General features: G+C 36.6%; 1 protein-coding gene across 1 annotated transcript in view; it reads right to left on the bottom strand.

The window, feature by feature from the left end:
- The window catches only part of LOC115219339 (cilia- and flagella-associated protein 43-like), a 106,811-nt gene extending 92,549 nt beyond the window's left edge, over positions 1 to 14,262 (bottom strand). Inside the window, exons 1-5 of the mRNA XM_036509001.1 lie at positions 14,053 to 14,262; positions 11,387 to 11,628; positions 6,568 to 6,661; positions 2,404 to 2,571; positions 515 to 749 (exon numbers count right to left, since the gene is read on the bottom strand). Coding sequence (XP_036364894.1) covers positions 515 to 749; positions 2,404 to 2,571; positions 6,568 to 6,661; positions 11,387 to 11,628; positions 14,053 to 14,081 — 768 coding nt within the window. The 5' untranslated portion in view covers positions 14,082 to 14,262. The remainder of the gene's footprint in view (positions 1 to 514; positions 750 to 2,403; positions 2,572 to 6,567; positions 6,662 to 11,386; positions 11,629 to 14,052) is intronic.
- Positions 14,263 to 16,067: the final 1,805 nt, after the last annotated feature.

Genomic DNA, 16,067 nt, shown 5'->3' on the forward strand with positions numbered 1-16,067 from the left:
GCACCAGGCTCCAATCTTGATCTGGCAGAGTTTCCACTGCCGGATGCCCTTCCTAATGCCAACCACTCCGAGAGTGTTGTGGGTGCTTTTATGTGCCACCAGCACAAGGGCCAGTCAGGTGGTACTGGCCCTTCTCAGGGCATTGGTTGGCCTGGGGTTATAGTAAAAGACACTTTCCCCAAGATTTTGCACAGTGAGACCAAACACAAAACTACCTGGTTGCAATGCAGGCTTCTTAACCACACAGCCAAGTCTGGGAACATTTCCATATAAGGATTATATAAAACCTAGTCCAGAAGCTGTTGACAATGTCTTGAGTATTTCACAGTGGTTACTTCCATACTTTGAGTGTAATTGAGCAGAACTGAACAAGAGCATTCAACAACTACAACGACAATGGCAGTGGTAGGAGTAATGAATGCCATTGGCACCACCTATCAATGATGACAATGATGATTACCATAATTCGATATGTCTGATGAAGCAAATGTAAATTCAAGACTCAGAGGCTTACTTTCAAAAGATGTCCATGCTCACAGCCTATAAATACAGCTGAGTCTGACTGCCAACTCTGTGAGACGGGATGTACGTGAGGAATATTTTCAAGTTTTTGGTGTAATTTATAAGCTTCCTTTCCTGTGATACAAGCTACAGCAGGCAGAGGTATTTCCAAACCAGGATGCTGCAGTTGTTCATTTTCTTTATACTTAAACTTCACTGTCTTACTTCGTGGAGGACAATCAATAGCTCTGTGGGAATAAAAGAGTTAAAGTATGTTAGAGCCTTGAGAATTTTTAGTATGAAATTGTGAAACAGAGAAATCATCAAATATTTCAGAGCTGGCAAAAACGTTAGCAGGCTTAGCGATATTTCGTCTGCTGTTACGTTCTGAGTTCAAATTCCACCGAAGTCATCTTTGCCTTTCATCCTTTCTGGGACGATAAAGTAAGTACCAGTTATGCACTAGGGTCGATATAATCGACTTAATCCCTTTATCTATCCTTGTTTGTCCCCTCTATGTTTGGCCCCTTGTGAGAAATAAAGAAATAAAAAGATATTTCTAATAATTAATTTGATAATGCCTATTGTTGGTAATTATTGAGTTTTCAAATACTGTGCTCTTGTGAGAAGAAAACAACAAATGGAAACTTAAATAAGCTCTAAGGATTCTTTACATTTGAACAAGACAAACAAGATAGATTTCATTCTTTCCAGAAAGCAGGATAGGCAGATGGCTGTGAATGCCAAACCTTTTGCTGGTGAAGAATATACCATCAAACATAGATTTGTGATTAATGATTTCAGGGTAAGAGTTAGTTTGGAGAAGAAGGATATACAAGCTTAAAGGGACATCAAACAGTTGTCAGTTCAGAGAAGTACTAGTTGAAGCATTTGATGAGAGAAAGGAGGAATTGGAGAGATATGATATTTTTCCATATTATATCTATATAAGAGGACAACCAGAAGTTCCTTTGAGACAATCTACTGAAGTCTATAGACCACATCTATCGCTGGATCTTGGCTCAAGCAGACAGAAGGGGGACATCATGGCAGTATATTATTATAGAGAGTCATGAAAGCTAAGAGACAGGCCAGAAAAACTGGAAGAAAGGCAACAGTAGTGAACAATACCAAATGACTTAAAGAGAAGCTAGGTGTCAGGTATATTTAGCAAAGAGATGAGCAGAAAGCAGAGGTGTGCTAATGTTCTGTAGTGTACAAATCAGAGTGCGAGATGGTCCAGACTTTGAGGCAGTTACTGACACCAAAAGAGAAAACAGCATTGTTGAATATAGAAAAGCATAAGAGAGGGAGAGGGAGGGAGGAGAGAGTAGAGAGAGAGGAGATGAGAAAGGTAGGAGGGAAGGGGACAGAAAGAGGAGAGGACGGGAAGAGAGAGAGAAAGAGAGGGGGTGTCTACTCTAAGTAATCCAACTGAGCCTTTCAAATTGACAGCAATTGCAGACATAGAGATAGAGAGAAAGCAGCTAGTCCTTCATAAACAGTCACTGAGATTATTAGAATATCTAACAAGGTTTAAACCGGCCATATCCAGCCAAAATATTCTACTTATTTTATGTTCAAATCAGCCAGATCCAGTCTCTCACACCTACCCTACAATGTCATTCAAAAGCTAAACAATGAGATCATCAAAATCTTGAAGCTACGAGACGATACATGATTAATTTAAAACAATGTGAATAAATAAGTATTATATTTGATAGCGTAATCAGAATGCTAAAGGGATAATGATATTTAAAATAACATAAGGGACTAAAGCCATCTGAATATGGCTAGGGACAGGGCAGGGTGGTGGGGGTGTTACTGTTGCATAAAAAAATAGAAATAAAGAACTATGTAACGATTATGAAATATCTTGGAAAATAAACAAAAATTACTTACTTTAACACCATTTCAAAATAATCATTTGACTTCATTATCCTGTAAATGTAGATTATATCAGAGTAGGTCACACACAGATTTTGCCAGTTGCTAGGATTGAAGGAGATACTTGTTATATTACACTGTGGCAATTCCATGGTGCAAAGCTTCAGACCTTCGTGATAGTTCCTAGGAAATAAATTGAAAAAGATTGAGTGAATGTATGTATATATATATATGTTTATATATATATATATGTTTATATATATATATATATATATATATATATATTTATTAATTAGATTAATTAATTAATCAATTAATTAACGATTTTGCCAAGTAGATTGGTACGTTAAAATAACCTTTATAGATAAAAATTATGTATAAATATATCTATCTATCTATCTATCTCTCTCTCTCTCTATATATATATATATATATATATATATACACACACACAGAGTTATATATACATATTGTTGTCAATAGTGGAACATGACTGTCACTACATAAACCTGATGATTGCATAACGCACGAAAGTACTAGTTTATTTCAATATTGTAAAATTGCAAATATTGGAAATAATAAAATGTGGAAATCAGACTAAGGTGGAATTTCATTGATTAATGTATATATATATATATATATACATTAATCAATGAAATTCCACCTTAATCTGATTTCCACATTTTATTATTTCCAATATTTGCAATTTTACAATATTGAAATAAAATATATATATATATATATACATTAATCAATGAAATTCCACCTTAGTCTGATTTCCACATTTTATTATTTCCAATATTTGCAATTTTACAATATTGAAATAAACTAGTACTTTCGTGCATTATGCAATCATCAGGTTTATGTAGTGACAGTCATGTTCCACTATTGACAACAATATGTATATATAACTCTGTGTGTGTGTATATATATATATATATATATATATATATATATATAGAGAGAGAGAGAGAGAGAGAGAGAGAGAGAGAGATAGATAGATAGATATATTTATACATAATTTTTATCTATAAAGGTTATTTTAACGTACCAATCTACTTGGCAAAATCGTTAATTAATTGATTAATTAATTAATCTAATTAATAAATTTTACCCTTCTATTATTAATATATATATATACAAGGGGTGTTCATTAAAGATTTCTTCTGACCCACTTCCTGTTATTGCAGGAAACGGAACTTGTACAGGTATAATCATACATGTCTCTAGATGTGACATTGTAAATTGCAGCTTTCCACTAGTATTCATTTGTCTTTTACGACTACAGAAGTGGACTAAGGTGTTATAATGGCGATAGTTGAATGTAGGTTAGTGATCAGGTTCTTAATATAAAAACAATTTTACATCTGATGGGTTATTTTATTATTTTTTTAGAGTACATCATCATCATCATTTAGCATTTGTTTTCCATGCTGGCATGGGTTAGATGGTTTGACTGGAACTGGTAAGCTCCAGACTGATTTTAGATTAGTTTCTCCACCAGGATGCCCTTTCTAACAACAACAACTCCAAGAGTGTAGTGGGTGCCTTTCACATGTCACCGGCACAGATGCCTTTTATGTGTCACTGTCATGGGTGCATTTTATATGTCACCATCACAGGAGCATTTCACATGCTACCAGCATAAGGTGCCTTTTATGTGTCACCATCATGGGCGCCTTTTATGTGTCACCGGTACTGTCCATGACTATGATTCCATTTGTCTTGATGAATCTCCTCAAGCACAGAAAACCACCAAAGGTCTCAAAGGTCTCATTTGTCATTGCCTCCAGGAGACCCAACATCTGAAATCACGCTTCACCACCTTGTCCCATGTTTTCCTGGGCCAACCTCTTCCAAAGGTTCCCACCACAGTTAGAGATTGGCACTTCTTTACACAGCTGTCCTTGTCCATATGCATCACGTGACCATACCAGTGCAGTCAGTCTTCTCTCTTGCACAGTACATCTGATGCCTCTCATGCCCAATTTTTTTTCTCGAGATACTTAAACTCTGTTGCACATGCACACTGACATTGCACATCCAGTGAAGCATACTAGCTTCACTTCTTTCAAGCCTTCACATGTCCTCTACAGTCACAGCTCATGTTTCACTGTCGAGTAGCATGGTTGTTTGCACACAGGCATCATACAACCTGCCTTTCACTCTGAGGAAGAGTCCCTTTGTTACTAATAAAAGTAGAAGGTCTCTGAACTTCGCCCAACCTATTCTTATTCTAGCATCCACACTCTCAGAGTATCCACCTCTACTGCTGACTTGGTCGCCCAGATAATGGAAGCTATCAACTACTTCTAAGTATCCCCACTTGGCATCTGACAGAGTCTATTTTCTGTACATTACTTGAGTTTATTGTACCTGTACATCTGCTACACAAAGACTATTTTCCCTGTTAACCTTTCTCTGATATTGCTGCACCTCTTATGTGTCCATAGCTTGTACCAGGTACACCTTATGGAGTTTCTACCTATGCTTTTTCTACATAGCAAGCAGGGCCGTCTCCCTGAAGGGACTTGTGATTTGTCTGTTTCCTACTTACTAAGACTTTGGTCTATGCTAAATTAACTCTAAGGCCTTTGCCTGAAGGACTATAATGAACAAGATGAGGTTGGGGACAGATCCTTGGTGAACTCCAAGTTGTACACTGAATCCATTACTATACTCATTGCCAAGGATTTGGTGCTCCTTTTGAGATATGTGTAGTACATAACTACTATTCCATTCTTTTCAAACACAAACTCTGTGTGTGCGTGTGTGTGTGTGTGTGTGTGTGTGTGTGTGTGAACAGCTAGTATTAACACTTGGAGCCATTATCAAATAAAGAATTGAAAATGTAAAAAAGAAAAATCAGCAAGAATAAATATGTATTTATAAATTTATAGATTAATGATAAACTGCACAATATTTTCATGCTATTGACCTTTTCAAACTAATGTGCTATAAAAATGAGATTAAATTAAAGTACATATCATAGCAAAATATAGTTCTGAAAAATTATGGGAAAAAAACATATTGAACATACAGTGAGAGGTGGAGTGGGTCAACCTTGAATTAAGCTTTTCTTTTTTCCTTTTTGCTCATAGGTTTCAAATGTACTTTATTTGAATACAAACACACACACACACACACACACACACACAGACACACACACACTCACTCACAGATACATACACACATGCACACACACACACGCACACATACACACACAGACACACACGTGCACACACACACAAACACAGTGTGTGTGCACAAGTGTGTGTGATGGATGTCTGTGAACATGCATGTGTGTGTATGTGTGCATGCATGTGTATCGTTTATCTTTTATTTTTTACTTGTTCTAGTCTTTCCACTGTGGCCATGCTGGGGCACCGCTTTGAAGGATTTTTAATCATATGAATCAGCTCAAGTACTCATGCTATCAGTTTCTTTTGCTAAACTGCTAAGTTATAAGGAAGTAAACACACCAACATCAGTTGTCAAGTGGTGGTGGGGGACAAGCAGACAGAAAGACGCACACACAGATACACTCACATATATATACAATGGGCTTCTTTCAGTTTCCGTCTACCAAATCCACTCACAAAGCTTTAGTCAGTCCAAGGCTATAGCAGAAGACACTTGCCCTAGGTGCCATGCAATGGGACTGAACCTGGAACCATGTGCTTGGGAAGCAAGCTTCTTACCACACAGCCATATCATATCATCATCATCATCATCATCGTTTAACGTCCGTTTTCCATGTTAGCATGGGTTGGACGATTCAACTGGGGTCTGGGAAGCCAGAAGGCAGCGCCAGGCCCAGTCTGATCTGGCAGTGTTTCTACGGCTGGATGCCCTTCCTAACGCCAACCACTCTGTGAGTGTAGTGGGTGCTTTTTATGTGCCACTTGCACAGGTGCCAGACGAGGCTGGCAAACTGCTGTGATCGGATGGTTCTCTTACGTGCCATCGGCACTGGTATCACAGCTACAATTTCTATTGATGCTGATCGATTCAATTTTGATTTTGACTTGCCTCAACAGGTCTTCAGCATATATATATATAGCATTTTCTTAAAGCCAAAAAAATTTGACACACTGTTACAGAGTTTCACATGACCATTCATCAGACTACTGGGATGTGTGTGTGCGAGTCTCACTCAATGAAAAAATGTTTTGTTACCATAGATTTAGTTCATAATCAGGAAGTCCTGAGATGCTGACCAAATAATCAGAAGGAGAAAATAGCAAAGCCTGACATTCTAATTTTCCACCACCTGTTAAAGAAAGAGAAAAACCTTGATGAGTCTGTAGAAAAACTGTTGAAAATTATTCAAATATAAAATCTTTCAGGAGATGAAAATTACAGTAACAGCAAGATTGACACTTTTGTTACCATATTTCTGTTGAGATGCTCTGTGTTTCTTTTAATTAATCTATAAAATAAATCCTGTTCTGTCTGTGTGTGTGTGTGTAAGAGATTATAACAGCTGTATTTTTCGACTGATTTTCTCCAAACTGGGAACATAGATTGCTTAAGTTCCAGGGATGGTTTTAGACTCTTAAAATTTTTCACATAATGAGTAATGTGCCCACTGGGGGGCAGAAAACACCCATTTCTGGATTACGTGGAGAAAGAAGATAACTCTTTGCGAAATAACTTTCAGAAATTGATTGTCTCCCTTATATCCATTGGTCATAAAACAAAAAATAAATATTGCTTTTTATATTAGATTCATGTTAGATTCATTTTAAAATATTTGCTTCTGGTTTTCTATATTTCTCTATCTATATCTCTCTATCCATCTCTCTCTATTTTTCTATATCTCTCTATCCATCTCTATCTCTCTGTACTTATCTGTCTGCCTATATCTAACTTATTTGTCTAACTAGCTAGCTCTCTCTCTCCCCCTCTCTCTATATCTCACTCACTCTCTTATTGTTTTCACTTTCATTTTTCAGATGCTTTGGTTTTCTCTTTAAGTTCAATCGCTATTGTTTTCACTGTAAGTTTCCAATCGCTATTTACAAACAACAACTGCAAATTACTGACAGAAAGAAGTTCACAATTACTGATGAAAGTAATTTCATACATAATTTCGCTTCAACCCATACAATTCTTTATTTTCTGTAAAAATTTCTTATTTACTTTCTACCCATCAAATTAAGAAATATAATTTCTGTTACCCAGTTATTTTCATTGTTTACTATCTTCTACACCCATGTATTTCTGTATACGTATATAACCATGCCTAGAAGGAAAGTGTGAAATTTGTCTACATTGTCAAGGTCAGCCAAAAGAATGTCTCTGTCCAAGGAAAGAGAAACAGCTGCAGAAAGAGAAGAAATGAACAGACGGTGCACTACAAAAGCCAAAGCATCTCAAAGTGATGATCAGAGGTATGCATGGCTGACAAGAAATAAGATCTCCACTGCAGAATGAACAGCAGTTGCAGCAGCTTAGAAAAGCAACTTCTATGAAGCAGCTTTCAATTATGATCCAGCAGTTCATTATGCAGATGACACTAGAATTTCCATTGGTGCAATGACAACTGAGTGCATACATTGTAAAGCAAGGAAGTGGCCTGGGGAGACACCTGCACTGTGTTGCAGTGGTGGAAAGGTTAAACTCCCTGCACTCCCCCAACCTTCAGAGCCATTGAAGAAACTGCTGTCATCAAGTGGCCAAGATTCCAAGCACTTCCAAAACAAAATTACACAATACAACACTACACTATAGATGACATCATTTGGAATCACAAGAGATTTAACTGAGCCAGGATTCATGCAAACTTTCATGATCCAAGGTCACATTTATCATCTATTTGGCTCTCCATTATCTCTGTCAAATGAATAATCAAAATCGGCCTTTCATTGTCTTTTGGTTACGAAATAAGCTAGACACAACGTGTTTTTGAATTACGTGTATTTACTTTATATACATATATGAGTTGAAAACTTTCTTTTAAGATTTCACTTAACATCTATGTTCCATGCTGGCATGGGTTAGAGAGTTATTAATGTAGAAACATGGTATCTCAGCTACTAGCAGTTGTGACCTGCATAATCTTGACAGCATTTTAAAATTTCATTATTCTCTTTAACCCAGACAACACCAGGTATTTCTGCTAGTTTTAAATATAACAAAAAATTTAGTAAAATAACTTAGTTATCATTACGCTAGTGTTAGGAACATAAATTGTGACTAAGGGTTAGTGGAAGGTTTTAATTCAGAACTTTTGAAAACAAGACATTTGTACTACAGAGCCAGTGGCAGTTTCAGACAGGTTGGTATCAAAAGGGTTAAGATACTGGATCACTGACAATATAGTCATTACTTTAATTCTTTAGAATTTACACTGGCTATATTTGGCCCAAATATTCTACCTGTCTTTATGTTCAAACTGGCCAGATTTGGCCTCTCACACTTACCCTACAATGTCATTCTAAATGTAAACAATCACATAATTGAAATCTCAAGCTTCGAGATAATGCCTGATTAATTCAAAGCAATACTCTTTACTCTCTTTTGCTTGTTTCAATCATTTGACTGTGGCCATGCTGGAGCGCAGCCTTTAGTCGAGCAAATCGACCCCACAACTTATTCTTTGTAAGCCTAGCACTTATTCTATCGGTCTCTTTTGCCGAACCGCTAAGTTACGGGGGACGTAAACACACCAGCATCGGTTGTCAAGCATTGTTGGGGGGACAAACACAGACACACAAACACACGCATATATATATATATATATATATATATATATATATATATAATATATATATATATATATATTATATATATATATATACATATACATATATACAACGGGCTTCTTTCAGTTTCCAACTACCAAATCCACTCACAAGGCTTTGGTCGGCCTGAGACTATAGTAGAAGACACTTGCCCAAGGTACCACACAGTGGGACTGAAGTCAGAACCATGTGGTTGGTAAGCAAGCTACTTACCACATAGCCACTAAATAAGCATTACATTCGACAGAGTAAACTGAATGCTAGAGGGCTAAATCTTATAATAGTAAATGTGTTGTGGTAAGACATAAAACTGTAGTTGTTCTGATTTACTTAGTGAATGAAAACACATTTCACACCTTATTTCATGATTGATAATTGTAGAACGAACTTCCCTTCCAGATATAAAATGAATCATTCTGATTGAAATCCATCCTACTCATTCAAGCATGGAAAAATAATTGTAAATAACTTTTTTTGATACCAACCCATCAAGGTTTTATACTACAAACTTCTGTTTTAAAGTTGTCTAAAATTAAAATCTCTAACTAAGGTACTCTTCTATTTATTTCTCTATAACTTCTAAACAGCTTAGACAGAAAGACAAGGAAGTTGCTAACTAGATATGGGACACTCCACCCAAAAAGTGACATAGACAGACTATATGTACCAAGAAAAAAAGGGAAGAGGACTTATTGGATGCGAACACAGCATTAGAGCAGAAGAAAACAACATAGCATGGTATGTAAAAAAATGCCACAGAACCACTATTATTAGAAGTAAGAAGGTCAGGCTTGTGTAGGATGGAAAATTGCGAAGATAAAGGACTGAAAATGAATGAAACTGAAAATAGATGAATAAAGAATGCATGGACAATTTCATAGGGATGTTGAAGATGAGACAGACAGAGAAAAAAGATGGTTGTGGATGGCTAAAAGTGATTTAAAACCGGAAATGGAGGCTCTAATCTGTGCTGCCCAAGAGCAAGCACTAAGAACACCTCTGGAAACATGGGTGTTTCATTCGGCATCTTTAAATGACTCTCATTTAGGGACCTTTTGAGTGGGATGGGCTACTCAACCAGAAGAAAATTATAACAGGGTCCCACTTACAAGGTCATGGGCTGTTTATATTGATATGAGATCACCATGTTGTGCACATATGGTTGTGATGCATGTGCCTTGTGTACCCTTATCAGATGGGTAGTCATAGTGAGTATATTGGGCTTCGTATATTTGTACCCCAGTGTCACTTTGATGGTATGTGCTGCTCTCTTACTCATAATAATAATAATCCTTTCTACTAAAGGAACAAGGCCTGAAATTTGATGAGAGAGTACTAGTCAATTACATCTACTCCATTGTTTCACTGGTACCTAATTTATCAAACAAAAGGATGAAAGGCAAAGTCAACCTCAGCGGAGTGATGGGCAAAATATCACTAAGCATTTCATTCAGTGTCCTAACAATTCTGCACTAAATAATAATAATAATAACCCTTTGTGCTAAAGGCAAATGACTTGAAATTTTGTGGGAGGAGACTGGTCGATTACATTGATCTCAGTGCTGAACTGATAATTATTTTATCGACCTCAAAAGGGTGAAAAGCAAAGTTGACCTTGGCAGAATTTGAACTCAGAACATAAAGATGAATGAAACGCCTCTAAGCATTTTACCCAGCATGCTAACAATTCTGCCAGCTCACCACCTTAATAATAATAATAATAATAATAATAATAATAATAACAATAATAATAATAATTCTTTCTACTATAGGCACAAGGCCTGAAATTTGGGGGAGGGGATAGTCAATTATCTTGACCCCAGTGTTTCACTGGTACTTAATTTATTGACCCAAAAATGATGAAAGGCAAAATCGATCTTGGCAGAATAATAATAATAATAATAATAATAATAATAATAATAAAAATAATAAAAATAATAACAATAATGATTTTGGCACAAGGCCAGCAATTTTAGGGGAGGAGGCAAAGTTAATTACATCGACCCCAATGCTCAACTGGTACTTATTTTATTGACCCCAAAAGGATGAAAGGCAAAGTCAACCTTGACAGAATTTGAAATCAGAACATAAAGACAGACAAAATACTGCTAAGGATTTTGCCCAGCCTGCTAGCAATTCTGCCAGCTCGCCGCCTTAAACATAACAACCATATTTAAGTTTCATTTCATGAACTTGTTATCACTAGTGCAAATGTTTTAACCTTACAAACTATGAATTGCTAAACTTACCTTCAAATTCGGAAACTTTTTGAAACAGAGGGAAACGATAGATGTAAATTTTCGGATGTAAGCATTTATCGGATAAAGCAATTAACTTTTCTTTCTGATGCACCGTAAATGCACTGATTCCAGTGCCAGGAAAATGAAAAGGTGGCCAGTCCCCAGATATGATTACATTTTTGTCACTTATATAACAATATGTTTCAAAATCAAGGACTTTCAACTGTGAGCCATTGTAACTTTTATTCCACCTGGAAACAGAACACATATATTATTATATACATACATTATACATACATATATATATATATATATATACTATTACATATCTGCATTATACATATATAGATATATTACATCATCATTTAGCGTCCGCTTTCCATGCTAGCATGGGTTGGACGGTTCAACTGGGGTCTGGGAAGCCAGAAGGCTGCACCAGGCCCAGTCTGATCTGGCAATGTTTCTACGGCTGGATGCCCTTCCTAACGCCAACCACTCCGTGAGTGTAGTGGGTACTTTTTATGTGCCACCGGCACAGATGCCAGACGAGGCTGGCAAATGGCCACGATATATTATATTTTATTACAAAACAATGCATTATATATTGTCAGATTTATACATTATTCATATATATTTTTACATTATCATCATCATTGTCCTCCTCATCCTCATCATTATCATCATTTAACATCAACATTTCCTTGTTACACAAGTTGGACGAAGTTTATTTGAAGCAGATCTTTTATGGCCAGATGCTAATGAATGACAGATGGTTGACTATAAATCAAATTGCCAGATGCCCTTTGTGCTGCCAACCCTCATCATTAAAGTGGAAATGGCAGAAATGTTAGAGTGCAATATTTAGTTACATTCTGGGTTCAAACCTTACTGAAGTTATCTTTGCTTTTCATCCTTTAATAAATATCTGGCACCTCAATAGGTCCTATGGGGCCATGGTCTACATCTGAAAAGTCCTCTCCAGTGTGCAGGCTTGGAAAAGTTTTTCTTTTTCTTTATGTAAGACCAGTAGCTGTCTCCCTGTGTACAAGTCTCTCCTTCCCATTCCTATTTCTTTACTACCCACAAGGAGCCAAACACAGAGAGGACAAACAAGGACAAACAAACTGATAAAGTCGATTACATCAACCCCAGTGCGTAACTGGTCCTTAATTTATCGACCCCGAAAGGATAAAAGGCAAAGTTGACCTCAGCGGAATTTGAATTCAGAACGTAACAGCAGACAAAATACCTATTTCTTTATTACCCACAAGGGGCTAAACATAGAGGGGACAAACAAGGACAGACATAGGTATTAAGTCGATTACATCGACCCCAGTGCGTAACTGGTTCTTAATTTATCGACCCCGAAAGGATAAAAGGCAAAGTTGACCTCAGCGGAATTTGAATTCAGAACGTAACAGCAGACAAAATACCACTAAGCATTTCACCTGGCGCGCTAACATTTCCGCCAGCTCACCACCTTTCCTTCCCATACCATTAATGTTGTCCAAGGGAAAGGCACCAGGGTCATCACAGGCATTGTCATCAGAAAAACATACATGGTAGGATAGAGTCTCAAAAGACATCTCAACTGGCACTCAAACAATTTTGTCAATGCATTGGCTTGGCCTGGACTGGTATGAATGAGAAGTGAAGTTGACTTCAGTAAGATTTGAATTCAGCATGCTTGGAGCTGGAACTAATGAAAAGGGTCCATAGATAAAAAAAAAAAAAAAAAGGTGGAGGCGTTGAGAACCATTGTACCAAAGTTACAAGACCAGAAATTTTGTACTGATGATTACATCGATCCCAGTACTTAGCTGGTACTTTATTTCATTTCTTGCATTGCCATAAAGGCAGAACACAGATAATGTAGTTTTGCGGGATGGACACAAACATTAATGAAATGACTGATAATGATACACTAATGAAAAAGATGGGAGAAGCCAGAAAGCGCCCGCCGACCCTCTGCTTCTCTATAACATTGTTCTTTACAAAACACATAAGCTGGGGTCTTAACCCTCTTACAATTTTTAAAATACAATATTTGAACTAAAAGAAAAGTCCATACAAATATAATATACAATTTATATTCAAATTTGAGGCAACTAACCTCTACAACCCTTCCTCGAGCAGTTCTCTTGCGATCTGTAGGCTTTCCTGCAACTGCAATACGGGGTTGTATATCATCGACCTTGATGCACAAAGTCAGAAATTTTGGAGGTAAGGCTTAGTCGATTATAGCAACTCCCAATATGTATAGAACTTTGTTTTATCAGCCCCAGAAGGATGACAAGCAAAGTTGGACTTAGGAAGAATATGAACTAAGAGCGTCCATAAATGATCGTAATCAAATACTGCAAGACATTTTGTCCAATACAAAAAACGATTCAACCAATTTAATTGTGTGTGTGTGTTTAATTTCTTTTTTATACAACAATCAATTAGATCGATGTCAGTACTTGACAGGTATTTACTTTATCGACCCTGGAAGAAAGAAAGACAACATCGACTTCGGCAGAAACAAAAGAGACTCATTTAATCACCACAGGACATTTTGAGAGTTACGTTACCAATTTTGTCAATCTAATTTACCGCCAACACGAGGACAACAGAACAGACATTACAAAGACAAATTTAAACACTAATAATAATTACGAAACAATAAAACTTACAGTAAAGAAAAATGTGATTTATCGATCATTTTTCTGGTAGGTTGAAATTAAAAGTCTTGAGGGAATTATTGTTTTTTGCTTTTTTTTTGTTGTTGTTGTTTTTGTTGCTTTAATTTAAGAGTAATAAGATATAAAGTAAATAATGGTGCAGTCGGTTGCTAGCGGATACTTCATCCATGGTAACAGTTGCTAAGTATTTACACGTGAGAATGGAATGTTTTGTTTTCATTCGGACACTTTGCTGTGATCAGCGACGAGAATGTGTGGTGAGACGCAAGGAGGGTGTTCTATGTACATATATTATATTATATTATAATAGGCGACGAGCTGGCAGAAACGTTAGCACGTCGGTCGAAATGCGTAGCCGTATTTCGTCTGCCGTTACGTCCTGAGTTCAAATTCCGCCGAGGTCGACTTTGCCTTTCATCCTTTCGGGGTCGATTAAATAAGTACCAGTTACCCACTGGGGTCGATGTAATCGACTTAATCCGTTTGTCTGTCTATATATATATCATTTCAATGACACTTGTGCAAAATGTCTCAGTGACTTCAAAAGTTTATAATTAAAGTAACATATGTGTACCGTAAAAAAAATAATAGTATTTTAGTCATGTAAAACATATAGTGTTAAATTTCAGTTTTAACGTACAGGTTGTTAAATCGAAAATTGTAATATTTCTGGTCAAATATTATTATTAGTAGTATTCAGCGGCGGAGGTAAAGAATGCGCCCACCACCCGTTTTCGGCGTAACAAAAACCCTAATCCTCACCATAAACCCTAACCCTAACCTTAAACCCTAACCCTAATCACCGGGTTTGCGCATTCTTTACCTCCGCCATATTCAGCTGTTCTTTATTTTGAATTTTTCAGTGAGTCAGGAGCGTAAAAAAAAAATTGATATATCTCTCTCAATGATTTGAGGGAGATCTGACTGATATTTCCAACGTTTTAAGTGACCATGTTGGGGAAATCTCCTGTGAGGTTATCCTTGCTAGATGTTTTACCATTATATTTTATATCATTTATATAATTTAATTTCATTTAACACTCTTTCACTTTACTTTTATAATTAGACTTGCCTTTATATTAATACACGAATGCAGCATGAAAACGGCGTTTTATTTACAATATTTTTCAGCTACATTAAATCATTAATCACAGTCACAAGACCGAATATTTGCTGAATAAGAGGAGCAGTCAATTAAATCGAGTATATTCTCATATCTTTTATTTGCTCTAGTCATTGGAATACGTCTATCCTAGGGAATTACCTTGAAGGGTTTTAGTCGAACGAATCTGTCCCAATACTTATTTTTAAGGCCTGGTATTCTCTAAATCTCTTTAGTCAAACCGCTTAGTTACGGGGATAAAACAAACCAACACCGGTCGTCAAGTGGTGGTAAAGACGCATGAAGGAAAGACTTCCTCCCGTCCGACCCCTATTTCTTCCCCAGTTTTTTTTCTTTTTTTTTTTTTTTTTTTTTTTGCCAAAACCCTCGTTTTCGGAAACGGAGATTCCGGAAAATTGCTAGAAATCGTCATTTTGAAATTTTGCTCTCCCCATCCCCCACCCCCAATTTCCCTAGCCCTAACCCTAATCCTAACCACAAAAAGTTTTGGAAATTTTTTTCGGAATCATAATCTCCGTATTTTCCCGCATATTTTGAAATTTCTGGAAAAAAAGTAGCCGTACACTGCGAGGGGAGAGGGAGGTGTAATTTTTTTTTTTTTTTTGAAATTTTACAAAAAGTTTTGGAAATTTTTGTCAGAATCATAATCTCCGTATTTTTCCGCATATTTTGAAAAAAAATTCCGAAAATAGTTTTAAAAATGAAGAAATTAGGGGTGGGGTAATTTCAAAATGCCGATTTTTGCCAATTGTTTTGCAAATTCATATTCTCTGTAGCCGAAAAGTGGGGTTTGTGTAGAAAAAAATATGAAAAAGGGGGTGGGGGTACAAAAGGAAGTCTTGCCCGCATGAACACAAAGACACACAAGATCGTTAATCAACCT

This window comes from Octopus sinensis, linkage group LG14, assembly GCF_006345805.1.
Source record: "Octopus sinensis linkage group LG14, ASM634580v1, whole genome shotgun sequence".
Taxonomy (NCBI): Eukaryota; Metazoa; Mollusca; class Cephalopoda; order Octopoda; family Octopodidae; genus Octopus; species Octopus sinensis.